This window comes from Excalfactoria chinensis, chromosome 5 (assembly GCF_039878825.1).
Source record: "Excalfactoria chinensis isolate bCotChi1 chromosome 5, bCotChi1.hap2, whole genome shotgun sequence".
Taxonomy (NCBI): domain Eukaryota; kingdom Metazoa; phylum Chordata; class Aves; order Galliformes; family Phasianidae; genus Excalfactoria; species Excalfactoria chinensis.
This window is the reverse complement of record NC_092829.1, coordinates 51,190,056-51,217,819: the sequence shown is the minus strand read 5'-3', so window position 1 is coordinate 51,217,819 and position 27,764 is coordinate 51,190,056. Positions and strand designations below refer to the sequence as shown.

Genomic DNA, 27,764 nt, shown 5'->3' with positions numbered 1-27,764 from the left:
AAAGCATGAAGCACATATGCTGCAGTACTGATACCATCAATTGCTCTACTTCAATTCATCAGCATCCTCTCAGACATGAAAATGAGCATAGTTGGGTGGAAAGGCAGTGCACTCACACTAGGAAACACACTTGTGTTTTGCCACTACAGAGAAGCATAAAAGCTCTGGCTTCCCACCTTGTCCCATTGATTCAGGCCTTGATTAGCACATCAGCATACAAAGTTAACTGTACACCTATAAGGGCAAAGGGCAGCTCTACAGATGACCAAATTGTTTCCTGCAGCAGTAAGTCTAACAAAACCATCAGGAGCGTTTTATTGCTGTTTTTTCTTCCTACTCTTACAGCTCTCCTGTCAATGCATCCTCTCTCTTCCAAAGAATCCTTCTCTTTCCTCCTACACATCCTTAAGTCTACACAGCCTATAAAATAACATCTTATCCCTGTGAACACTCACCAACACCCATTCTTCCATCTGATTTACTACCTCATTTGCCTTAAAACTCTATGTTTGTCTGAAATACTTGCCACAAACACCGGGCCTTTTCTATATTTCTTTTGGTATTACTTTTAAAGAGGTAGCAACTTCTCCTCCCTTATGAGCTGAGCTCAGAAGCCACTTTTCTCCTTTCCAAACAACAGCTCCCGTCCTTATGATGCTTCTCCTCAGCACTGATTTAATCACCATCCATCTTCTGTTGGCAGAAACTTATACAGAACTTAGGTCTGAGAGTACCCACTTTGCCAGATACACAGGTCAGAGCGTGATCTCCACTCTTCATCTGAACTGAATTTTATTTTTTAAATATTGTTTCCTCTGGATAAAATAACTATATCCCATATGCTGTCCAGGCATATTTAAAAGTAGGTTTAAAGAAAGCCACGTCAGCTCTGACCAGCATGAGGCCATTTATCTCTATATTGGACCTAAGCAGTCCACATTTAAGAACTCATCCCTTCAGCCCTCTTCCACACTTAACATCCCCTCTCCCAGATTCAAATTCCCTCCCTTTGCACCTCTCTCCTTTCAGCTGTGAAGATCCACAGCTCAGGCAAGTAACTCCATGACGACAGGCAGCAACCGCCACCGTGTGCTACCTACTCATATTAACTTCATTTTCTGCACTCTTATCAGAGGCCACAGAACCTGTCATTTAAAGCCGTTTAAATGTAAAAGCACCACTGATATCCAACTGTGACTGAACTGTAACAACAGCAGCGCAGACCATATAAAAGTATTCTTTAAAATACAGAACTGGAGAGAAGGTGCATCATTTACTAAGTCAAGAAGTCATTCTGGTGCCATGATATCCCACTCCAGAGTCACACTGCTCCAATAAACTGCTGAGGTTCAATTTCTCTAACAGCCACTTGATTTTGTAAGTGCTGTGCAGTCAGAAACGCTTCCTCCCTCAGCATGGAAAAGCATCTCATGGCACTTGATGTGAGTTACAATTTATTACTTAGATATTCAAAAGGATAGAAACAAGAGTGACTGAAAGCTGTTACATTTCAATTCCCAGAGCATCCAGACTCAGCTGTACTTATCTACTAACAGGATTGCTAGAAGAAAGATGCATTTAAGAACAACATAAGAAGTTTCTTCTTTGGAAAGATAGAGGCTCTATTAAACAATCCCTAAAACACATAGGAAATTTCTTCTCAGCATTTAAAACTCAGACATAGAAAACAAAAGAATGAGAAGAGAGCTAGAGAACGAGAAGAGAGATTTCTGACTAATTACTCTCAAGAGCAGTGCCTCGCTGCCCTTCCATCTCTCCCTTCCAACCTCCTTTCACACAAGACTGAATTCCAAATCAAATACTCAGTGCAAAGTTTAAAAAGCTTTGGCTTTGATCTACAACTTTACCATTATTTTAATGTACACTGAAATGGCATGGTAACATGCATCAGGCTCAAAATGAGGCCGTCTTCTACTGCTAACCTTCCAATGAAAAGTCAGATTTGATACGAAAAATCTTATTCTAGTAATTAACTGGAAATAAAGTCTCGAGACAATTACATTTGGAGGAAAAGGGTTATAGTTAAACACTTAGGAATTATCACTCATAACTCTTTCTGATGACAGTGTTGTAAAACAAGAGTGGGAAGGCAATACAGAAGGAATCAATTCTCACCTTTTGAAAACAGCCGTTTCAGTTTTAGCGTCTACAGTAAGGCTCAGCGTCTCCTTCATGCTGCCATTCATTACTGTTTCCGTTACCTTGTCTGCATTTTCTGCATCCTCCTCTCCATCTGAGCTGGCCTCCATAGCAACACTTCCTGGGGCTGGATGAAACCAAGTACTTTACTACATGCCTCGTTATGTGGTTACTGCAATACGTTTGCTTGCCCAAGACATTAGTATGAGTATACCAAGTTTGCTCTTGTACAGCCCGATTCATTGCATAATTTTATTCTATATGGTTTGCCAGTAAATTCCCAAGTACTGGCAAGCTTCTGACAAGTCCAGTCTTCCTGGACTTTCCCATCTGCATTTTGAGTTGTGTCTGCTAATATGCACAGAAATTAACTAATGCTGGTTAGATTTTTAATCATTTCTCATAAAAAGAACAAAGTGTACATGTATATGGAGAAGATAATTTGCAAAGGAGAAAGAAGGGGAATTCTGAACACTTTGAGGCTACCAATCCATTGTACACAGGAAGTGATCAGAGGCTACCCCTATTCTTGGACACCAGCTCAGCTAATAGCTGCCATACACATGGCTTCTCTAACAGAAGAGATTTAGCTTCCCCGCTCACGATAGGAAGGCTTTTTAGAGACAGTACCAACACTCAACTTCAGAATCTCTTTTGCAAGTCCTTCTCATTGGCTAGCAGAAGAACAGAACCAAATGAGAGGTCTCCGGATCCAGAGTTCTATAGTTTGGCAAGGTCTTTCTTTGGTACAAGTATCAGAAATCAATCCGTTTGCATTTCTGAATGCAGTGTACTCACTTTCCAGCTGTGTTGCAAGACCAGTTGCATTTGCGCTCAAGGGATCCATTGGCTCCGTATTTGTTTCCATTTCCACGGGAGAATTACTTCTTAAGGAATCTGTCGAGCTTCAAATACAAAATAAAAATAAGTTCTAAAAACAACAGAATGAAAGTCGTACTCGTTCTTTTCATAGGCACAAATCCTCGAGCATTACTGAACCTGAATGACACCAAGTTCACAAGAGTTTTGGCTAAGGCGTCCTAAACAGAAGTCCAGTAGTGCAAAACCCACCAGAGCACGGGGCCAAGTGAGGATAACTTGCGGTAACGAGCAGTGTCCCTCAAGGGTCTGTCTTGGGACCGGTGCTCTTTAACATCTTCATTAATGACATCGATGAGGGAATGGAGTGCACCCTCAGCAAGTTTGCTGATGACACCAAGCTGAGTGGTGCAGTCGATACGGTGGAGGGAACGGATGCCATTCAGAGGGACCTTGACAGGCTGGAAAGCTGGGCTCGGGTGAACCTAATGAGGTTCAACAAGGCAAAGTGCAAGGTTTTGCACTTGGGCCGGAAGAACCCCAGGCACTTGTACAGGCTGGAAGGAGTTGTCCTTGAGAGCAGCTCGGCAGAGAAAGACCTAGGGGTCCTAATAGATGAGAAACTTAACATGAGCCAGCAGTGCGCTCTGGCAGCCCGGAAGGCAAATGGGATCCTGGGCTCCATCAGGAGAGGGATGGTCAGCAGGGATAGGGAGGTGATTGTCCCTCTCTACTCTGCTCTTGTGAGGCCCCATCTGGAGTACTGTGTCCAGGTGTGGAGCCCTCAGTACAAAAAAGATATGGAGATTTTGGAAAGGGTCCAGAGGAGGGCCACGAAGATGATCAGGGGGCTGGAGCACCTCCCCTATGAGGACAGGCTGAGGGAGTTGGGTTTGTTCAGCCTGGAGAAGAGAAGGTTGCGGGGTGACCTCATTGCAGCCTTTCAATACCTGAAGGGAACTTACTCCCAGGAGGGGAGCAAACTCTTCGAAAGGGCTGATAATAGCAGGACTAGGGGAAATGGTTTTAAGTTAAAAGAGGGAAGATTTAGGTTGGATGTTAGGGGGAAGTTCTTTACTAGGAGAGTGGTTAGGTCCTGGAACAGGCTGCCCAGGGAGGTTGTGGATGCCCCGTCCTTGGAGGTGTTCAAGACCAGGTTGGACAGGGCTCTGGGCAACCTGATCTAGTAAAGGCGTATGTTTGGTGGCCCTGCTAGGCAGGGGGGTTGGAACTACATGATCCTTGAGGTCCCTTCCAACCCGGGTCATTCTGTGATTCTGTGAGGATATACTTGGCCCTGCTGTTATTTTTGCCTGCAAAGGAGATGCCACAAGGCACAGAACTATTGCTGGCTCCTCACAGGGTTTCCAACATTTTAAGCTACTTTTTTAATGGACTTTTTGCAACCTTGAAAATACAGAGTTCTCTGCTAAGACACAGGGCCTAATTATCAACGACTGCAGAAGTTGTTTAATCTGTTTGCTCAGTGGTATATACAGCACAGCCACAAGTTCTTCCAATGTGGAGTAATTCAAAATACAAATTTTGACCACTTGCTACTCTGTAAATGATGGAAGTACTTCATCTTCTCAATCCACTAACATGGCAACTCCACATCTTCATTTATAAACCCGTTATCTTGTTATCAACTTCTTTCCCTCACACATGAAACAATTTAGTGCTTCACGATGGAAAATCATACTTATATCAAACCTGTTTAAGGCCCAGATAGACAACTGAGAGCCAGGCAGACAGAAAGAAGGATTTTCTGACAGGATAAGAAATCAGTGCTTGATTGCCAGTATACAACAACTCAAATTTTACACCTACAGGGATGATTAGGTATTCGCACAGAGGACCTCAATTATTTCTGAGGTACTGGTCACACCAAAAGAAGAAAGTGTGTATTAGGTATGGTCAAAATAGTACAGAGCTGCCTGTTCTAGATACTATGGCTAAATAATCATGTATGGTTTGTTGATGTTGTTGGTTAAGGCATCCTAAACAGAAGTCCAGTGTTGTTTTTTTAAACAAAATTTGTTTAGAGCACTGACAAAACAGAGTCATCATCATTTTATGGCTTTCACATTCAACAGTTACATGTGTTCTTCAAGTTCAGCCTATACCAAAGAAGTCGTAGCCCATTTCTGGGCAGAGACCAATATTTAAGCATACAAATAATCTTCAAAAGTCCTCTAAAACGACCCTTTAGGATCCACTCACACTATAAAAGCCTACGTTGTAAAGTGATCATACAAAGACATAACACTATAAAGTGTGGAGGCCTTTGAACCCATCACACTCTGTGTTACCAGCAAAACACCTCCAACACAGCCTTGGGTAGAGAGGCACACCCCAACAATACCAAACAGCAGTTGAACTCTCCCTGTATCATCACTGCTCTTACCTCAAAGAGGATGTGAACTCTGAAAAAGAAGCCCAGCCAGTTTCTTTGGCTGGCATAGGTTCTTCTGTACTCCACACATCAGACCCAACAGAATCCAGATTGGTACCATGCGCAGTCTCCATGGGTACATCAAAGTTAGCTGACCAATTTGGTGCTAGAAAACCAACCAGTAAATTCATTAGGAACCAGTTTGAAGAATACAAACGTACATATGCCTAACTCACTGATTCTCTATGTGCACATTCCAAAAAGAGCAGCAAAATTCTTAACTGCATTTTAAAGCACATGCAAACGAATTCTCTACGTAGTTAAAATGTGAATGCATTATCTAAGCGAAATTCTGCTAGTAAGGCAGAACTTCACAATTGGTAACTCTCAGTACTGTGAGAAAAATCAATAGCACTATTCTGAGGAACACAAAAACTACATCAGATCACAAGTGCAGTTCCATTTTATTCCGTAACCTATCATAGTATCATAGTATCATAGTATCGTGCGAGTTGGAAGGGACCTTAACATTAATGGTTGTTGTCAATTTTCAGCACTAGTTTCTACACCTAAAAAATGAAACAAACAGCACCCTCAGGTTTTCCATTCCTTCTTCAGTTTCCTACACACATTTTCCTCAACACAGAAAATGAACAAGACAACGCAGGTACAGGCGGTTTCTATCTCATGCATTAGCAGCACTGCTAAGTTTCAGAAAAGCTTAAAACCCCTTATAACTTTAAAATATTTACTGGGATATTAAATTTTGGAGCAGTCTGGACTTAACAGCATTTAATTTAGGATAGGTCAATTCAAAATACTTCACCTACCCAAGGGAAACATTTTCTTCATCAACACTTACATACAAAAAAACAGGCTGAAAAGGAAGCTCTGACTAGCAATTAGAAATTCCAACCCAGGCAGATATGGGAGGAGACCCACATGGATCAAAACTTGTTTGACACACAGATGCCAACGACACCAATCTGACAAAAGAAAAGAAAACCCTTAACTATTCCTTCTATTGAAGTTTTTGATTCCTTACAGTCTAGATAAACACAGGGCTTTTGCCTACAGTCATTGCCAGTTTAAGCAAAGCCAGTTTAGTTTGATTTTGAGAACTCTTAGGCCAATTACAATGGTTAATTTTCCAAGGAAGAGCCCTGCTGATACACACTGTAAACAGGATTATTCACGTACAAAACGACACCGATCTAAATTTACCTCCCTTCTGTAGAATGCGTTTTAAAAGAACATTTTAAGATGAAGTGTTGGTCTGAAAAACTTCTACTAAGAACAGCCATACTTTATGCTCCGAGATTAACAACCTATCAGGCATGCAAGCTTACGAGATACGTAAATTGATTTTCATTTTTCCCATTCTGATTCCTACTCAATTTTCCCCTCTTGAAGAGTAAGGCGTGAATTTTAGAGAGACTGCAGTAACTTGCTCAGGACATGTAAAGAATTTTTATTCCCAATACCTGCATAACCGTGCAGCACGTGGTCTTTACAGTGAGAGAGGTTAAGAAACTTGGAATAAATAACAATAGGAAGAAAACTCTAACAAAATAACTCTGTGCTAAATGTAGCACCTTCCTATAATTCCAAGAAGTTGGCAGAAAAGCTACATACGTTCGTTTAAGTCTACTTCCATTTTGTCCTCCGTATTGGCGTGCGATTCAAACAAATCTTGTTTTGTTCCATCCTCTTCTTCAGAGTCAGTACTTTCTTCACTGTCTGTACTGCCCGAACTTAAAATACAAAGAGACAGTTTAAGTGGGATTGGATCCTGGGCACAAAAGAATGCTAGAGAGTTTGAGGCTTAATAGAACTAAAACAGTTATTGCTAAATTGTAACTCTTTTCAAGATCAATGTAAGACAACAAGTTATTTTGAAAACAAACCCAAATTTATTCCAGTCTGTTCTCTTATATATGTATTTTGAACCCTAGAGGCAAATCTCCCTTCCTAGTGAGCACAACCAGCATTAACAGTTAGGTAATGACATATTTAAGTGCATCCTTGAAACACATCACCTAGGTATGCACAATGCCAACATACAGAACAACTGCTCGTGTACAGGGCTTAGTCCCACGTACTCCAAAGGCCACAAAAGAAAAAGCATATGTCGTTTGGGACTCAGATCACAGGAAGGTCAGAAAATCCAAAGCTATCCTGGGACAAAATTCAGAAGCCATTGGAGGCTGTGTAGCCCTGAGAGTTTTGGGGAACAGAGGTTCCTTTCCCTCAATGCAGCTGCCTGTATAGTTTTATCCACAGCTGCAGTATGATTAGGGGCAACTATGGCAACAGAAGTGGATACTCCAAAACTAGTAACATTGTAGGATAGCAGGGTCTGCCTACACAAGTAGGGACTGCCTTACACTGGGCTGCCTTGGGCCAAGCAGAGGGAAAGAAAAAGGAAATATGCTTTGATGCAGAAAGACCTGAGTAGTCAGGATAGCAACATTAAGCAAACAAAGGCTTGAACAAAGACACAATAGTTATCCCCCTACCAACTTCTCTAAAGAATGGAAATTAAGATGGACAGCCTGTGCTAACAGCCAATCTGAGACAGAATCTGTACTCAGTGGTGAGGGCTCGCTATAGTGCTCAACACAAATGTCCTACCTGGAACGTCTCTGGGACTCTGGTGTAAATGCAATATGTTTTTCTTCCCAGATGTCTTCTTCATCCGAACCACCATCATCAAACTGCTGTATCCGCTCCTTACAGCATGCCTCGAACAATGCTATGTTGCCCTAAATATGGGAAAAACATAAAATTCTCTTTATGATTGACTATTCTACTTCAAGTATTTTGGAAATCAATGATTGGTTTAAAAAGAATCTTTAACTGGTGGGGAAGAAAAAGCACCTCCCAGTAAGCACTGGAAAACCAGAAGGCACTGACAGCTTAAAGCTTCTCAGGAAAGCATACAGTGGAACCTGCTTTACTCAACTGCTAACACACTGAGAGCACTCATCCAACAACTGCTGGGAGGCTCCATCGCAATTCAGAATGATGCATAAGCAACATCAAAGAGCTTTCCACAAAACTGCAACACCAAATATTCCAGCTTTATTGTTTGTAGTATGGATCATTTCAGCTCAACTGACATACAGTACATATGCTAGAAGTCTCTGTTCTTCACTTCCCGTCACCACTATCTTGCCAGAATGCTGAAACAGCGTCTGTTCAAAATGCGTGCGCAGTCTGCACTAACTAGATCCAAGTCTGTTCTTGAACCTGGACACACAAATTAGAAGCACTTGCTTAATATTAACCATAAAGAACAGCAATAAAGTAATCTAACTAGAAAATCCCCACAAGGCAGGAATAAGGTGCAGTTACTTTCCTAAGGTTACACGTACATCATAAAAGAATAAACAAAAGACACCAACAAAACTTAAAGGTCACTTACAAGTTTAAGAGGCAGCAATTTTTCTACAGGCACAGGAATGCATACTTACACTTTCATTAGTATTGAGGGTAAAGTTGATGTCTGAGACTCGATCAAAAGAAACGCTGCAAAATAAATGATGCATGAAATACACTAAGAAAAGACAATGCTATGACACGAGAACACATCATTTTCACAAGTCCATACTGAAACTATTAGACTAGGAAAGTGAGACACATAAAGAGCCAGTAATCCCCAACATGAGACCAACTATGCAAATTCCACTAAGGAAGTCTGTCATTCCTGAGGCGCTTCCAGTTGTGAAAAACTAACATAATTTTGGTTTTCTAAGACAATACTGAATAACTCTGTTTTATTTAATCAATTGCTAAATGGAAATTAAGCCTTTCTCCTCCCAAGCTGCACATTAAGTTGGAGGCTTCACACTTGTTCACGTATCAAACTTGCCAGCAGTTTTACCAAATCACAGATCTGGCCCAGACCAAAAATAACACCAAGCAAATTGAATCTCTGGGGGAAGCAAGAATACAAGAAGAGGTGGGATAACCTATCGGAAGAGTTAATAAATTCTCTGGTCACCTACGGCAGTCAATTTAGAGCATGTGTTACTCTCTTCCTCTAATCCTTGTTCCAAGCAGGTACGAGATCAGTGATCTAAAGGACCAAGTGTTAAATGTAGCCGCGCTACCACGGGAGCTGCCCCCACCCACCTCAGGAATCACTACCTAGCTAGAAGTTGCACTAAGCAGGTAATTTAAACTGCAATTGATTCTTGCACAAGAGGCATAATCTTAAAGGCAGTTAATCTACAACTGAATTAAACTCAGTGTACCTATCACCTCAAGGTCTTAGGAAGTCATCTTCCTTCCACCAAGATCATACACTACAAAGGAGTTCCAATCTCCATCCTTGCAAAAATTCACTTCCTTCTAGCTAAGTTCCACAGTATCCTGAGCTACTTCCTCACCCATCTAAACTTCATCTATCCTCCCAGCAGATTACATGGTGTAGTAAGGCAGCTCTACGTCTTGGAAGGCACATGCAAGTTTCAGATAGCCATCAGTTACTAATCATGTCTTACAGAAGAGCAAAGATCTTGCATTTTATTGCCTTTTTACACTTCCACAAACCATCATCAAATAATGTTTTTGCTCTATTTTAACTGCATCTTCTTTCATCCCAAGCCATGAATTCTAATTAAATAGGTACTGTTTGCAGTTAGAACTCCCATTCTCTCCTCATTATGCAACAATTTAAAGTAAACTGGAAAAAACAGAAAAGCTTGTCATAGTTTTTATTTTGTTGTCTTCTTTCATCTGTTTTTATTGTTCATAAAACCTGACCAAGACATGTTCTTACATCCTAACTGCAACACCCTTAAAAACAAAGGCAGATTTATAATGCTCGCTCTTACTTTCCCCAATAGGAAACGGGGCACGGATTCCTGCCATCTTCATAGGCAAACTTCTAGGTAGAGCAACTCATCTGCTCTGCTACACTGATTCAGAGCTTTCTGTTCTACTGTGCCTGCAAACAGAAGTGCTCCCCAAAAGAGCCTGCTTACTGGTCACACCTGGCTACACTTTATACAGAGCTACAATTTATTTCTTCACTGACAAACTTCATGTTTTCACATTGGCCCAGTCAGGATGTTTCAAATGAAAGATTAGCTGTTGTTTTCTCATATAAACTATTCAGAAAGGCTTTTTAAGGGTGCTCAAACACATTCTGGTACCAGAAGACAGGACTGATAGCCAAATGCATCACGTCAATAAAGGCTGGTATTTGTCATCACCAAAACCACAGCAAAATACACTATATTAAAAAAAAGTTCCAGAACCTACGGTCAAAACCAGCATAATATTATACTCACTTGCCGATGTCATCTTGATCAGCAAACTTCTCATCGTTGAAGCCAAACTGGTCAATAAAATTGGACGTCATTTGTTGCATCTGATAATCAGAAAAGGCCTGGCAACCCCAGGACCAACGACAGTGATATAATGATTCTAATAATACTCTAAATCCTATTTGCCCATTTTGCTCCAAAGAAATAAAAGCCTCTCTAATCTAAACATAAGAGAAGGAAAAGGATATGTCATACCCTTGCTATTTTAATGGTAACACTAACTACGCGCCTTACATTTACTGATTTGAAAGCCAGTCTAACAGCAGCTCTCAAAGAGAAAGTTCTATCTCTAGTTTAACCATGAGTTAACCAGCATCATTCCAAATGCACCCTTAAGAAACAAGGATTGCTGGATTATTAAGGGGTGCATGAGAAGCACAGAGTTCTTCTGATATCTCACTTTCTCACTAGAGCTGCTTCAGATGGCATCCAGCCTATCATGCTTGCTGGTATTCAAGCAGACCATACATGCACAAGACCCACAGAGCAGATAAAAATGAATCTAATTCTCTAAATTTGAGCCACCACTCCCAATTCTTTATTATTAAAAGTATAGAAAATGTGTGAAGTACCAAAGCCAGTCTTAGACCAGGTACTAGACAGCATTAGTAGTAGCTGAAAGAAATATGATTTTGGTTAATAATCCAGACAAGTTGTATGCTTTGTACAGGGTATCTATTGGTAGTCTTGCATGACGAAACTACACACCAGCAGCTCCCACCCTTTCACCATCCTTGGAAGAGTTAAAGGAGATTTATATTGCCAACAGTATTATTAGAAGAATTCTGTCATGCTTCATAAAAATGGCAAATAGAATTCACCATATCAGCCTTCTCCATCTAGTAAGAACAAAGGTCACAGAAACTGTGTTCAGCTCAGCCAGGCAGCTAGCATACGAAATGGCTCAGGTGCAACGAGCAGACATCTGCATGCACAATTCTATCTCAGTTTAAAAACTGAAGGACCAAGAGGCCATGCCGTGTGCTAAAAGTCACATCGAGGGTCTCAATAAAGTAACATGAGAACACATCTAAAGAAGCTTAAAAATAAAATAGATAAAAAAAATCTATCACAACCAATATAAATCTAGAGATTATTTCCAGGGCTTTTTTTTTTGTTTGGTTGTTTTAAAGATATGAACAACTTATGCAGCTAAAAGAGTTCAACTCACTTGCTGCAAAGAAGAATCCTGTGAGAAGCCAGTTTCTTTGAAGTCAATCTCATCATCGCTGGAAGAATGAATGTGGCAGGTAGTAACCTATACAAAACATTGAGTCGTTTAGTTATTGTGTGACGATTTGAAATCCAAACAAGAAACTGAATTAGTTGCAGCTTTCTCAGCTGCTACACTACATAAAACAGACTCTGAAATATTTCAATATTGTTAACCTACACCCGAGGAAGAATCTTGTATTTTTATTGTAAGATACGTCAAGTAATAGCCACTAAATGGCTGGATTATACACAGATCTTCCTTTCCAAAATACGGAACACAGGAAAATGAAAATACTGTCTCAGGTGTCTACAGTATTTACAAAAATAAAGTTAACAAAAAAAATGATTCACCTTCAAAATCTCACAATCAACATCTACTTGCAGAAGCAAACGTGGTATTACTACCACAGCAACAGCTGTTGGAACCATTACCCCAAAAAGAAGGGATGATTTTGATCACACAGCACAGAACCAGTGGAAATAATCTGTTCCTTAAGTAGCAGTGTGGCTGAACTTGTTCTTGGAATTAGTTATTTTCTATCAGAACAGCACTCCGAAAGTAATTTCAGCTGGGACAGCAATTAGGCAAAGTAAGAGTAGTTACAAGAAGTAAGGCTAAGTAACAGCAGTTACAGCTGACCCTTAAAAGACACACCTTATGGCAGATCATTTATGTGAAGCAAATGTGTAGATGGCGGTTTGCTCGGTACTGTACTACGCTGCCTTATTCCACACAGCCATAGAACTCCATGGTACAGATTCCCAGGTAAACACAGTTGGTTTATATGACTTTTTTAGATTCACTTATCTTTTGACAAGAGATCAGTCTACACAAAAGCAGTGTTTAAACACAGAAAATGTAAAAACTTCATACAAGACTGACAAATATAACACCACAGTCAGGACAACATGCAACAGACAAACAAAGACAATTTCCTTAAGTATACTCTGTTTCTACGCTTTCTCCTGTGATGTGTAACATTTATTTAAAAGCCACACGACCTGGAGTGCTTTATTCTTACACATCTACCATCCAGCCCTGCAATACGATTTGCAGACTGGAAGCACTTCATTTCACACAAGCTACCTCAGTAGCATGGCAGCAGGAAAGACTGACTGTACTGATGACAAGAAAATACAACAATGGGGCTGAAGCAAACAGCAGAAGTTTTCTAATGTTATCTGACACCACTTACCAGATCCACTGTATTCTTTTTGTTAGTTTCTCCTAAAGAGCTTGTACAGAATGTTTCCCACCGCTCTCTGACCTCCTCTGGAAGCTCTAGGATAGGAAAGAGAAAAACAATGTAATACAACCAACAGTAAAGCATCACCATTTTTAGTTGTTCTTCTTCTCTTATAAATCAAAGCAATCAGAAATACTGCAAACAACATACAAATACTAAATCCATGTGGATTACTTCATCTATAGCAAAAAAGTCTTAGCGAGGCAGGCCAGCGTCTCTTTGCATTTACTTCAAGGAGCTTCGATACCGTTCAGGTAAGTTTGAAAGAGAATTCAACATCTGTTTAAGGAGGAATGGTTTTAAGCTGAATGTGTTAGAAATACTTTTTTTTTTTTTAAATCTAAAATCTGCCTTCTAATTTAAATTTGATTGATTTCCTAAAAACGTGATGCTGAAAGTCACAAACAGAAATGTAAAGAGCATTAACGTTACCTTTAATAAGCTGTTGGACTAGTGTGCTGTTAGGGCCCTTATCAGTACTATGCACAATACAGTTTGCTATCCTTGTCAGATGACCCATATAGCCATGCCGTCTTCCTCCTTCAGCCCTGCAAGAGACCAAAGAAATGTAACTGCATGCACTCTGAGCAACTCCGCTATTGTATTTTGTTACAAAATATTCTACAGAGTTAAGAATCTATGCAAGACAGACAAGCTAACCTCCCAGTTCTTAAAGCATAAGAGCAGTATCCTAAAACTAGAGGTACACAAAAATACTCAAAATACAAGTGTTTAGACTACACTGAGCCATCCAGAAGACTAACAGGGCTGTAACTACCAAGAAGGAAGCATAGAGCATCTGAGCAGATCATTCCTGTTTTCACGTTTGTGTGTGGGGAAAAAAAGAACGTGCTGTGTTACCAAGATGAAGATAGAACTGTCAACACATCTGTAACATTCAAAAAAACACTGTTGCTGAGAATATTTTTCAGCACTTCTATACACTGAGCACTCTGGGGCATTATCTGTTGGGATATTATGTAGGTTGCTCTGAAAGTAATGCTTCCTATTTATTTCCACAGAAACCAAAACAAAGAGCAAATCAATTTTTTCCAGACAGAAGAAGAATCCAATATTTATACCAACAGTTTTCCCAGTAATACCACAAACATACAATAACAAATTGGTAATCAACCCTCCCACATGGCAGGCATTAAAAATCCAGAAAATCCAACCAAAGAATAGTTTTAGGTTGCATGTATAGAAGCGAGAATCTACTTGCTCGTAATCTAGGTTAGTAGTTCTCTTATAACCTCAGGAGATAATGATGACATAATAAAAGATAGGTGGGACAGCCTGATCTAACTAAGCCACAGTCCCTATTAACTGCCTCTCTTTCCTCCATAACACTCTTCAGATATTTCAGCATCCTTATTTTTAGGTCAGCTGCACTAGTCACGTATTTTCTGATTCACTCCAGATAGGAACAAGAGTATTTCAGGGAAGAGTACTGTTTCTCAAATAATAAACCAGCAATAGTATCCCAGTCAGCTAACTCAGTAATTTCACAAGTTAGCTCTAATATTCACTGTTCAGAAGTCTCCCAAGCCAAACACATGAGCCTTCAGAGCACCATTATACCACTTCAGGTAAAGACTGGAAGCTTTTCCTCATGATATGAACTCAGTTTCAGACAGCTGGCTATCTGAAACTTCCATCCTTTTCACAATCACACAATTCCAGAAGGTATTCCCCATTGCTGAGATCTTCACTTCTGCTACTTATGAGTCTGTTGCTCCCCAGAACATATTATGCTTTGATCTGTTCATTAATTGCTTACTGGAGCAAAGCATGTTTTGTCCCCCCATTCCTTTAAAACTTTGAACTATGTTTCTGTAATTGAAGACTGGTAGACTCAACAGGCTGTTGTAATGTTTTACGCAGTATAGGAGTTAAAGACTTAGTTCTACTCCTATGTAGCAAAGGGAAAAAGTATTCAAATGCTACCAAAAGATGGTCTAAACTTCAGGCATTACTAGAAAACTGAAGGATTCTGAAAGAGAATTCAGTACGTGTGAAAGCTTTAATCCAAATATTATCTGTTTCTAAAACATTTACTATCAAGCAAACTGTACTTCTAAATAAATATTTAATGCACTGCATACTTCAAGGAAAGCAATGTATTTGTCTTTCAAACATCTTAAGCAAGAATATTTGTTGGTCAGCTCAGTCTGAATTGGTCATACATACATTTCATAATTAAAATTGTGTTTAGAAAATTAAAGGAAATGAAAAAAACAATTACTCACTGTTTCTTCTCATTCATGTCCCATGCTTCAAGTATTCGTTCTATTAGTTGGCACTTAAGGAAGAGCTATGGAATAAAATGTAAAATATACTTAATAGCTGTAAAGTTAAGTGGAACAACATTATGCATTTCAGGGATGACTTAAAGAAAAATCCCCATGTCTTACAAAGCAACTAGTTTCAGGTTCTGGATAGATACTCAGATTAAGGATCTCAGTGCTCAGAAGCAGCAGCCAGATCCCAGCTGGAAACCTGAAGGCTGAAGCTACTTCTCTTTGATGGCTGCTGCTGCATTGTACTAGTGGACAGACACTGAGATTGCAATTCTAATTCTTAACAGTAAGAGAAACTTCAATTAAAAGGGAGCCCTTGCAGTCGTACACACACACTTACTCTTCAGGCAGCAAAAACCCACTTTGTGGCACTCTCAGGTATAGCAACCAGAACTGACATGCTAAGAAAACACAAAACCAAGAACTCTAAATTCTACATGAAGTAAATCTGGGCTATGTTTTATGTAAGAGTAACTGCTACCTTACCATGGGGGTAGAAATATTTGAGAAACTCCTTCCAAAGCACGACTTACATGTTTCAGTAGAAGATTGTCCCCAGTGGAATCCTGATCTGTAATTGTGCCATTTTCTGTGCTTTCAAGAGGACTTGCAAGAATCAACGCAATACAAATTTCTACTTGAGTATGCAAAAAGTTATTCCACGTATACTTAAAGAACATGTCCTGAAAAACAAATTCAAGAGGGTTTATAGAAACCAGGTTCTCTTCAAACATAAGACTTATTCCAGCACGTAATTTCAACAGCAACACAAGCAAGTTCTTCAAGTTCTGCAATAACTATTACTGTGCAAGCAAAAGTTATTTCTTTAGCTTACTGTTATCAGAGCATTAAGGACTATCATGATGGATGAGAATAAATACTCAGCAAGAGTTATCCTGGGAGTAACCAATAGTGCACTTTAGACAAAGAAAGCTGGAATTATACTCCCCATTAAATTCTTCCTGCCAGCAGCAGCCCTGAAAAAGTAATGCTATTTATGACCTCCTTAGCCCTGAACAAATTTCTTTTCTGAGTTCACCACAGCCTTTTAGCGCCTACAATATCCTTCTGTGACAAGCTTCTGCCCTTACTGAGAGGCTTTACAAGAAATTGCATCTAACTGCTTTGAACCGACCATCTACAATAGTTTTATTCTTCTCTTACAGAAAGCTATCTCAGATAATCCAAGTGCAGCTTGAGACTATTTAATGCTTTACATGAGACAAATACTGAGGTTGACAGATTGTGAGCTGTGTTCATCTAGTCGTGTTCCTACTTCATCACAGATCTCCTTTTAAGCATCAGATTTTACTTTCTTCTTTTTTCCAAACTTTCTGTCCAGTTATTTTAGACTATTCCTTACTACAAAACTCAAATGACTGCTGTCCCTGGAAAACAGGATTAGTAATACATGCAGTGATGGAAGGAGCATTAAATAACAATTCAAGTCTCATTCAAGCTACATCTAGAGAACCTAACAGTTCTACTTCAGCCCTCCTAAACTAATGACACCCTTGCCTAAAGCTAAGCCACTGATGTGAACTATTACTGTTTCTAATAAAGTCTACACAGCCAAGTATGTGTTGTTTCAGCAAACACCATGAAGCACTGAAATTCAAGGCAGGTACCACTGCTTTTCTTATAAGAAATCTGCAACTGAAAAGCATGTTCAAACTCACTGAATTCAGTTGTGCCTTTTTCCCTAAGCCTACTTATAAGAACAATCTAACATTCACAGCACATGTATTCCCTTAGATAATGGGAATTCACGTTAGAATGAAGTTAACTATTTCTATACCTATTAACACCTGTCTGCAAATCCAGGCTGGACAGAGAACTGCAGATGAAGACACTGAGAAGACATAACTACAGCTACTTTAGTTGAAGGAAAGATTTTAGATTAAATCAGTCTGGGTCTGAAAAATATTAGTATTTTCAACTTTGTAACTACCTGATTCGAATCAGAAGCTTTCATGTCATATTCTGATACTAAACTCAAGCACATGCAGATGAAAAAATAAGCTTAAGAAAACTGGTCTAAGAGAATCATTCAGATTTATGAAGGTGCAAAGATGCCTAGGAGTGATCAGAGGAAAGAAAATGCTAACTTCAAATAAATGAATTTAACACTGAAATGTTGTCAATGCAAGAGAAGCTACAACACAAGTCAAAAAGCTGGAGATCGTATTATATCTGCATCAACAAAGATTAGCAATGTCCTTGTTAGCAATTCGCAAAAGTAAGGCAGCATGAAGTTCTTACCAGTATAACTCCTATGCTGTTTAGTTCTATAAGCTCCTGATTCACGCTGCTTGTATTTGTCTGTAGAAGACTAGATATTAATCTAATCACATTTAAGCGTGTGTTCCCCACAGGTGGATCCAATACACCCCATGTTGTCTTCATGACACTTTTCTGGAAAAAAAATTTAAAAAGGCACAATCATTAATATTTCACATTAAAAAACAGTAGAAAAATAAGAGCTAAACAGCTCATTACTGCTATGCACAAAACCTGCAGAAAAGCAGCTTTCAATCCTGAAAACTAAAGCTTATTTTAACATGGAAAACAGCCACACAAAACCAAAGACACTTGAAATTGTTTGGTAGCTGCAGAATATCAGAACAGATGCATTCCACAAAAAGGATGAGCAAATATTTAGGCTTCTCACACATTAATCCACATACACAGCTACAGCCTGTGTTACTACAGTACTTGTAAACAGCTAGGTGGACAATCTCCAAACACACATTATGGCTCAGCAACCCTGATTTCATTCACATCTATCAGCAAGAACCTCCTTCCAAGGAGGTCTTCGTTTCACAATATGTGCCATAGCTTTTACACCAAAGTTTTAGCTGGCTGCCAGATCAGACCTGTTATCACATAATATACAGACTGCAGCACCCTGACCTGAGCCATGCTCCAACTGAAATACTGGTGGTAATTATATGGAGGGGAAAAAAAAACACAAAAAAACCCCAGCCATAGATAAAATAGCTATTCGAACAGCTGGTTGTATTTATCTTTAGCAATAACATGACATGGATATATTGATTATTTAAAAACAAACAAACAAAAAAAACCCAAACAGTTGAACAAAGAAACATTTAGTATGCTTGGAGCTTGTGGTACATGCTGTAGAGCTGGTCTACTCTCGGTCCTGGACAAGTCTGGAAGAACTCTGCATCGCCAACATGAGGCCCACACAAGTTCCAAACTACCAAGGCAGCCAGAATCCTTGTTTCCTATTCAAATAGGATTTAGGAGCAGAAAACAGTACTGACCGCCAAAAATAGAAAGAAAAATCTTATTTCCTTGCTTTCAGAAGGAAGTAATCTTCAAGGCTACTTGCCAGCTGAAGAGTTTAAGTTGGAAAAGTGTACCAATTAGCAAAAAACATTGGCTCAGAGACAAATATAATGAATAGAACAGGTCACAAGAGGCAGGGAAGGAACCTGGGCTCTTGCCTGGAAGTTGTCAGACAAACTAGGCCTTGTTCTTGAAACCCAACTGAAATACAATCATGCGGTGACAGTCTTGCTTCAAATTCTTTGACAATATAAGGTTTCACTTACTTTTGGAGGCTCAAGTAGGAGTTCATGGAAGGATGAAAGTCGTGCTTTTATGGCTTCTAGAACACTTTTATTGACAGAATACGTTGAATTGCTCATGCCTGGAGGACAGATCTCTATATGGCCTTCAAATCTAAAGCACACAAGCCAAGTCTGATTATCAATACCAAAACTAGTTCTAAAACAACACTAAGGCATAATTTTGAGCGTCACTATTTTGAAGACATAAACAGAATAAAGAGGAGAGCAAAAACATCATGTTACAAATATAAAAACCAAGCATAAACTTATGGCAGAGCAAGACTCTTCCAAACACTAGACCTAATGTATCTAGGTTTATCACATTTGAAATCTCCAGCATGGCTTTCAGCTATTGATAGAAAATTACAGCTGCTACATTCCCTCTTCAGTGAGGAAGAGCATCACTTGCAATTGAACAGTCAAACCTCTGTTTGCTAGCTTCTCAAAGTGAAGTTGTAAGAGTTCCAAATAACTTTTTTTTGTTGGAAGTTAATAGCCAATTGCTACACTGTACATAGGTGCTCCATTCCTCATTCCTAGGAAGATGAAAGGAAATGAGTCTGATCTATCAAGTGGCAAGTTCCAAGAAAAAATCCTGCAGGAAAATCAGTCATTTGGGGAACTGATCGATAATGGCATTACTACACATGGTTCACTGTTTCACGTCAGCTGTGATGGACCACTAAAACATTTCAGTCAAGGACACGGAAGGCATTTCAGCAGTTGATTTAAAGTAAGCGGGCATAAGTAATAAGAACACTTACGTCTGTCGTCTTGTCTCAAGTAAGGTCAGTAATATTTGGATTGCACTGACTATTGCAGATTCATTCTTCTCTTTATGAAAAATATTAGACAGCAGCTGCTCGATGATTTCTCGTCTGAAAACAAAGAACTGCCATCAGACACAACAGTTCTTTACGATACAGTTGTTAAAGACAACTAGTTACTGTTTGTACACATCAAATTAATGAACAGGATAAAGTGAAGTATTATTTCAAGTTATTAGTTGTCATTACCACAGTCACTCCCATCATCACCACTGCAATAAGATTTTGCCACTCCTCCTGATCTTGTTTGGTATTAAATCTGACAATCAATATGACAGAAAAGGATAGTTTGCAGGCAGACTAAAAGACCACTTTGACCACGTCACACAGCCACAAATCTAACGCTAGAACCAGCAAACCAAAGAAGGTGATAAACAAAAATCTTCTCAAGTACAATCAAACACTTAGATTAGCTTAAAATTAACAGATCAAAGCCAAAGCTTGCAATGTATACTCTCTTCTGCACAGTATCAAGCTGACCTCCACACGCCTGATCCCATTAACTTTGACAGAGCAGGAAACATTTTAATCTAACATTCCTTAGTCAGAAGCAAGGTACAAGAATGGGACAAAATGTTAAGAGAAGCCATCAGGGAATACATCCAGGCGAGCTGTGCTTATTTGCAAAGCTATTTTAAATTATACAGATAACAACAAGCAGTCAGAAGTCTTCAGGAAAGTGGAGCTTGCAATTCCAAAGGTTTTAAAGGACAAATGCTAAATACTGCTCTGATTAACTGAAACAAAATATCAGAAATTGGGCAACCCAGCTTACTTCTCTAGACTTGCCAGCAGGGGATCTGGTTCTGAACTGTTCTGTACTTGTAACATCTGATCTCTGCTTAAACGAATAATTTCACAGAGCGACTGTGATGCATTTGAATGTCTCTGGAACAGAAAAACACAGCATCATTAGATTAATAACATGGTGGAGTAGAATTCCTCATTAAAATAAGCTGCAAAATTGACAGTCTTTTCTACCACAAAACACTTTAGACAACTATACTAGGCCATATCTAAGCCTTAACAACCCAAAAACTTTTGGTACTGAAAGTATTTTCAGTATTACAACAGAAGAATATTCGAGCTGAATACTCAGAATAATGTTTAGTCTATGCTATGCTTTGACCTGGATCCAATACACTCTGCAAATCCCAAAGAAAGAGAGAACAAAAGCAAGCCCTTCCCAAGTACCAACTACTACACTATTAAATACTGGAATTAGCTTGCTGAAAATAAACAGGCAGAAAGCAGTCCAACTAGAAGAGTTCTCACACTACTGCACAGTAATCGAAAGAACACCAGACCAATACTTACATCTTCATCTTGAGATGGATGTACAATTTCTACAAGCCGCTGGATAATCCTCTCTTCATTTAGCCACTGTAAAAGCATTTGTGGACATGGGTAAGAATGTTGTCCAAGCGAATGAATTTAATCTAGAGAACTAAAAGTAGTCTGAAAAGTGCCCTGAGTAATTCTGTTGATGTTTCTAAACAAGGATTAACACCACTTCAGAGAAAAAGGACAGAAGCAAAATTAAGAGCTCATGAACACATGTTAAAAACAAAATTAAGAACAAAAAGCCCCACAACCTTTGATAATCTCTTCCCAAAATGCCCAGCAGGGTGTCATGGGTCAAGAATGGTATAAGTGGTCAAAACTGGTTATAAAGTATTTTTTTGACAGTTCAGAAGTCAGGTAAAAATTATGGCAAGTTTTACTCACATTCAACACTTCTTGCCTGGGCTGTGGAGGTTCTATGCAAGTCAGTAGCCTGAGCAGCAAGTCCATGATAGCAGAGGTCCCTATGTGCTTTATAACGAGGTCTACAAAATCATGTTTCTTCTTTAAAAAATCCACAATCTAGAAATGAAGAAGGAAGAAGCTTACAGTTGCTTTTCTGTATTTTATATGGCAACTTACACTGACTAGTTTTAGTTCCTCTCACTTACTAAAATGAAACAATAAATGACTACTTAAACACTTCCAAGTCCTAAAGCTAGTACTACAAGACAAGATAAAAAGACACACACACACACCCACACCCCGAGGAGTAACAGAGGTGCAAGATAGATCTATCTACATGCACACCTTGGGCCTCCTTTCAAGACTAGCTTTTTTTTGTATGAGATTCCCCCACACCTGGCTCAGGAAGCGAAGTGGGACACAGTAAAACCTCAACAGCGAAACCTTACAAGTTTTTAAGCATTTACCTGTTCTGGTTTTCTGCTTATGAGAATACTTAGCACCTTGCTGAAGAAACTGGCGAGTAAAGGGTTGAGAGGAGATTCATTTAAGAGGAAGCTGTACAGTTTCATAAGTAAAGATTCTTCTTCTCCCAGCCTATCATTGATCTGTGAGACATCTGAAGTAAGCAGCTCACAGGATATGTTTGGATATCTGCAAAAAAGGTAAGAAACGTGTATATAATCCATCAGCCATTCATACTTCAAAGAAATACATATCCAAACAGAACCTAACAAGGCTTCTAATAAGACCAAGTTTTCAAGCATGATCACTCTGCACTAATTACAAAAAAGCCAATGACTGCAAGGTAACATAACTGTACATTCAGCTACACACTGTGTTCTTTCATTTAGAAAATGGACTGTTATGACCTTCACTTGCAACAGGGAAGTGGGGAAAAGGCATACTTTTATTGTAAAATCTTCTGCTAATTAACCTGTTCAAATACTAAGATTTCAGTTTTTTCCTCCTCTTTTTTTTTTTGAAGAGGAAACCCTAGCTGCCAAGAAATTAAGTAGGCTGATAACAGCAGACTGATAGCTGGGAGGGAGCAGTGGGTTTGCCCCTTTCTAGTAACGAGGCTTATGCTACAAAAGTCAAAGCCAAAAGTTTCAGGATTAATCTCTCTACACCTATTGCAACTGTGGAGGCTCACTAAACTACCTTGTGTCTGATAAAGCCTGTAAAACTAGTTAGCACTGTCAAATACAGGAAAATACTGGGTTTGATGGTCTCTTAGCTTAATTACTCAGTATCCTGAACTGCACTTCTGGCCTCCGCTCATACCAAAGATAGTTACAATGGCACGACCAAAGTAGAGCTTATAAACATAAGATATCTGCTATTTCAAAGTCAGCTAGAAATACAGGAGGTTTGGTTTGTCAGAAAGAGAAGTGCTGCAACTAAGAGATTACTCTATTTCACATTATACTTTGCCTTCTATTTTAAGAAAGGGCAGCCTTCTGCACAGACAACCCTAAAAGAGGCCAAAATCGGCAGAAAAGCTTTAATATAAATTGCTAGATTGAGTGTTGAGTTTGAACCTTCTCAACAAACCAGCAAGAGTCATGGCCATGCTCAGTTCTAACAGTTCTAGCTCTGCAAAGGAAAACACTCGCAATTAAGTGGCTGGCAAATTCTTCCAAAGAGTGCTGCAGACTTTCTAAAATGCATCCCCAAAACAGCTTACTAAGCATTAATATAGCAAGGCTAAGCACCGAACTAAATTATGCAAATACAGGTTTTCACTCAACTACCTCTCATCGCATAAAAAGAAACGAAAGCTTTTTCATCTAAGTTCTGATTATTTCATTTAGCATTTCTTTTGGGCAGCACCTGTTTGAGGGGTTCCTGCTCAGAAAACATGCAAACATTAGAATGACTTAAATAAAAGTTCCACAAGCCACTTGAAAATGAGCTCAAACAACACTGTATTAAAGAACACCGTGCAGAAATGCACATATACTACCAGATTAACACTGAAGTATGTCACCTCTCTTTCTACATTCCCAAGTCCCTCAACCCCCTAGAAATTCACCTACTTGTATCGTATTTTTTCATCCATGTCTTGAGGTGGTTCTTCGATGATGAATGAAACCAAGTCTTCCAAGCATTCTGACTTCAACAGAAACTCAATAAGTTTGCGATTCTGAGCCTTGCATTCCTGCAGGACGTCCTCTTCATCCATCAACTCCTTCAGTGTCACATCTTCTCTCTCTAGAAGTGTATCTATGTGGGATGACGAATGGAGATCAAATTTCCAAAACATGCTGGTCTGGATAAAAGAACATACACAAAGCATTAGCTTCACATGCGCAGTTAAGCACTTTTAGCAGAAACAATTCACATTGTTACCTCATAGCTTCTAACCCCCAAAGGCATCAGCACACAGAGAAGCATTCTAGAACTTCAACAATACGCAGCAGCAGATGCTTAAAGACCGTCACAGAGCTACAAAATCATATTCGATTAGAGAAGATAGAACGTTCTGTAGCACACTGTACACCTTCAGCAATTGCCAGTATTTTAAGACTGAAAGTCAGTCAGCTCTGGGGTTTTTACCTACATGTTTCCTCTAGCCACTCTGTTTCTGATCTACACCCCAATTTTCAAATTCACAACTAGATCAGGTAGACAATAAAACAGGCAAAGCATTAGCATATTAGAGTGCTACCTCTGCCACTGAAAAGAATACCTGCAAAGGTACAAGAATTATAACCATTTAATTGTGGGCAGCACGCACCATAAGCACTGAAGCTAATTTCAGTGCAAGGCCCACTGTTTCACTGTACCTCCCCTCCACAAACTTGAAACAAGGAGGGGGAGAACAAGGGACAGTAACATTTCTTATGCAGATGTCTCAAAGGCAGCACCCCCAAGTAAGAACTAAGGAAGACTAACATAGGCATGAGCAGTTTTACGCTCTCCTTACAGAAAGGCTTTGAGCACCTCCCTGTTCATTCTTTTTCTCTAATACAACTTGCAAGCAGTTGCAAGACAGAACATCAACTAGTCTTGTATGAATGGTATGAATGCAGAATTTGAGCAGATGGATTGAAAGAGATGCTAGAGATCAGTAAGAACAGCTTTTTCCCTACAGCTAGAAGCAGCATGGTTTTAAGCAGTACTCAAATAAAAGAAAAACCTCTTTTTGCTCCTTTAGTAACTGTCTTCCAAGCGTGAAGGTTTAATAATTAACGGTGAAAATTAGTTAAAGTATTAGCTCTGTGGACATGAGGTTACTGCAGAGAATGTAAGTGAGCAGTACTATTTGAGCAAGAACACTTTTACAAGCTGCAGTTATATATGAAGAAGGTGCAAGTTTATCTACAACAATCAAACCATGCCTTTGGCATATAAACTCTTACTGTAACCTACAACATTTAAAACAAATGTTCTTACATACACTAAATTCTTATATTAGTTACTTTTATTATGAATTCTGATATAAACTGAAGGGTAGGTAGATGGCCATCTAACAAGGAAGGCTGAGGAAAGGACAGAGGCATTCAATGCCTTTTTTTTTTTACCTCAGTCTTCAATAATGATAGATCTTGAGCTGCCCAGTCCTCAGAAATAGAAGACCGTAATTAGGGAAGCAGTGACTTTCCCATCCATGGTCACTGAAATTTCAAGGGACCAATGTACCAGCTCAACAGAAGTCCATGGGGCCTGACAGGATTCACCCAGAGTGAGTTAAACAAACACTACAGCTGGACCCCTCTCAGCAACTGACCAAAGGCCTTGGGGGTCTCTGCTGAGTGGAAGCTAGCCAGCATTCGACCCAAAATGCAAAAAGGGGCATGAGAGAAGTCCCAGTAAACTGCTGCCCTGTTAGTCTAGCCTCAGCATCTGCAGAAGCTTCAGAGATGATCACCCTCATTGTGACTGAAAGTCAGTTAAGAATAAAGCTATGATCAGGCACAGTCAATGTGTGTTCATGAAGAAAAAGTCTTGCTTTACTACTTTTATCACATTCTATGTGAAGGTCCACTTGGGGGATGAAAGGAAAGCAGTGGACATCAGTCTGAATTTTAATCAGGCCTTTGATACCAACCCTCACAGCATCCTTCTGAAAATACTGTTCAAAATGGACATTAAGAACAAATTTATTACCATGAAAGTGTTCAAACACTGGAACAGGGGTGGTGGATGCCCTGTGCCTGTCAACATTCAAGAAGCATTTGTACCATGCTCTCATTTCTTTAACCCTTTGGTTAGCCCTGAAGTGGTCAGGTAGTTGGAGTAGATGATCTTTTGTAGGTCTCTTCTATATGAACTGTTCTATTCAGACAGCATTAAGGGTTCATTGCATAAGTTTAAATGGATTTAGCATGTCTACCATAGCTACTCAAATTTTGTCACCTCAGCCACTGCAGTACTTAGAAATCCATGTATCTAGCAAAACCTCCTTAGCAAGACTTCCAACTCTTAGCTTAAAGATTAGAATAAGCCTGGTATACTCACTACAATGATGTTTCAATTGCTTTTAAGGTTTCCCTTGTAGCAATAATTACGTACTGATCACTTCGTACTGCCTCACTTGGCTAAGGATTTTGTCAGGAGTTTTAAGCATAAATAACTGCCTCTATTACACAGCTTCCTGTTTAAACTTACAGGAGTAAAAAAAAAAAGTCATTCAAGAAAAAGTACAGACAGTTGTAATTGCAGTATCACTATTACAATCATTGAGAGTCCATGCAGTGATTAGGTGGACAAAAAATAGTAATAATTTCAGAATAAATCTTAGGAGCAGATGCACTTGATTTCACATCATCTTAAATCAAATCACACAGAGTTATTAAAAACATTGGCTTATGGATTATTTGAGCTACGCACAGACTCACTGGGAGTAATTAAAGTAGTGCATTATTAAAGGCACAGAATATTTTCTTCCTTAAGCCTCTAATAAGTAGATCAAATCCCTCCCCTTGCCCCATTTAGTGAAAGTAGCATCTTTGCAAGTAACCACTACCAACCAACGCTAATTCCAGACAGAAATCCCTGCGCACCGATTAAAGCTCATTTCAGTAGCTTCAGTGCACTTCTCAAGTTACTCATTTCAAGAGAAATTCAACAACAGAAAACAGCAACGACAAATAAAAAGAGGCATACTACTGCGAACATGTTACTGCGTTATTTCCCAAACTGTCTCCCAGGCAAGCTCTTTTAGGGATGCTCTCCCAGCATGTCAGGTGCCGGCCAGAGATTATTCCATCACTTTTCAACAGGAGCCCAGGTCCTTTGGAACAAGGAAAAATAAACACCATAAAATGTGCAAGTGAGGAATTCCAGGAACCTCAAAGATCATTTTCTCAGGTGTTAGCACTGACGATAATCTAAAAACAGCCCTGAATGAAAGGTACAAAACCCAAGTTTGTTCTTTTCATAGCCTACTTTAACACCCTCTCCCCAAAACCTCACCAATCCTCAGTTATTTTCATGCTTTTTCACACTTGAATCTGATTAAACAGTAGCAGAGAATCAGAACGCACGTCCACTAATCAGGAGGAGGAACCTTCCAGCTGTGCTTCTCACCAAATTTCACTATCTTCTAATTTACAATCCACTCCGAAGGTCAGGCGGGCTCTATTACTCAACTTCAGCTCTGATACCAGCAGCAAAATCACAGCATTGATTCAACAACAGATGGAAAATACTGCCAAATCAGAACAGCACTTCAGATACTACGGGACAACACTAAAAACTCCGGGACATGGAAGAAAAATCGCATTAGAGATGGCAAAGTTGTTGCAGGTACTTTCTTCTCCCATAACACTTGGTCAGCTTCCCCTGCCCTGCTCTCTGAAAGCTCCCAGCAAGCAAGACTAGCAAACTTCCAATTTAAGTATCTCCTTAGATCGTTCACACCAACCTGATACAAGTTGCAACAATCAAAGGTACTATGTAGCATTTGTGACAAAAACAAAAACCTGACCTTTTTCCTGCAGTTAATACTGTAACAGATTCTTCTCTAAACCAATCATGAAATAACACTCCAAATAGTACCTGACTTAAAATCTGGAACAAAGGAAAGCCTTTTGATAAGCTGATGACATTCTTCACTCTTCTGAGCCACAGATAACTGAAATTCATAACTGACTGCTTAGAGAGGAAATA

General features: G+C 39.4%; 1 protein-coding gene across 20 annotated transcripts in view; it reads right to left on the bottom strand.

Moving 5' to 3' along the window:
* The window catches only part of PPP6R3 (protein phosphatase 6 regulatory subunit 3), a 50,027-nt gene that overhangs the window by 8,364 nt on the left and 13,899 nt on the right, over nt 1-27,764 (bottom strand). For 4 of the 20 annotated variants that reach the window (XR_011903625.1, XR_011903626.1, XM_072336899.1 and 1 more), the window contains exons 1-21: nt 26,760-26,888; nt 23,687-23,919; nt 22,112-22,298; nt 21,624-21,761; nt 21,213-21,278; nt 20,671-20,783; nt 19,833-19,946; nt 19,051-19,180; nt 17,735-17,887; nt 16,006-16,155; nt 15,422-15,486; nt 13,605-13,720; nt 13,122-13,207; nt 11,882-11,968; nt 10,675-10,772; nt 8,851-8,905; nt 8,009-8,139; nt 7,010-7,128; nt 5,387-5,540; nt 2,959-3,065; nt 2,137-2,287 (exon numbers count right to left, since the gene is read on the bottom strand). Coding sequence is in view for 10 of the 20 variants with exons in the window: in XM_072336899.1 (XP_072193000.1) it covers nt 2,137-2,287; nt 2,959-3,065; nt 5,387-5,540; nt 7,010-7,128; nt 8,009-8,139; nt 8,851-8,905; nt 10,675-10,772; nt 11,882-11,968; nt 13,122-13,207; nt 13,605-13,720; nt 15,422-15,486; nt 16,006-16,155; nt 17,735-17,887; nt 19,051-19,180; nt 19,833-19,946; nt 20,671-20,783; nt 21,213-21,278; nt 21,624-21,761; nt 22,112-22,298; nt 23,687-23,919; nt 26,760-26,771 (2,465 nt within the window). In the remaining 10 variants the exon portion in view is untranslated. Of the gene's footprint in view, nt 1-2,117; nt 2,288-2,958; nt 3,066-5,386; nt 5,541-7,009; nt 7,129-8,008; nt 8,140-8,850; nt 8,906-10,674; nt 10,773-11,881; nt 11,969-13,121; nt 13,208-13,604; nt 13,721-15,421; nt 15,487-16,005; nt 16,156-17,734; nt 17,888-19,050; nt 19,181-19,832; nt 19,947-20,670; nt 20,784-21,212; nt 21,279-21,623; nt 21,762-22,111; nt 22,299-23,686; nt 23,920-26,759; nt 26,889-27,764 lie in introns of those variants that run through there. The other 16 variants (XR_011903627.1, XR_011903628.1, XR_011903630.1 and 13 more) reach the window with 5 other exon arrangements.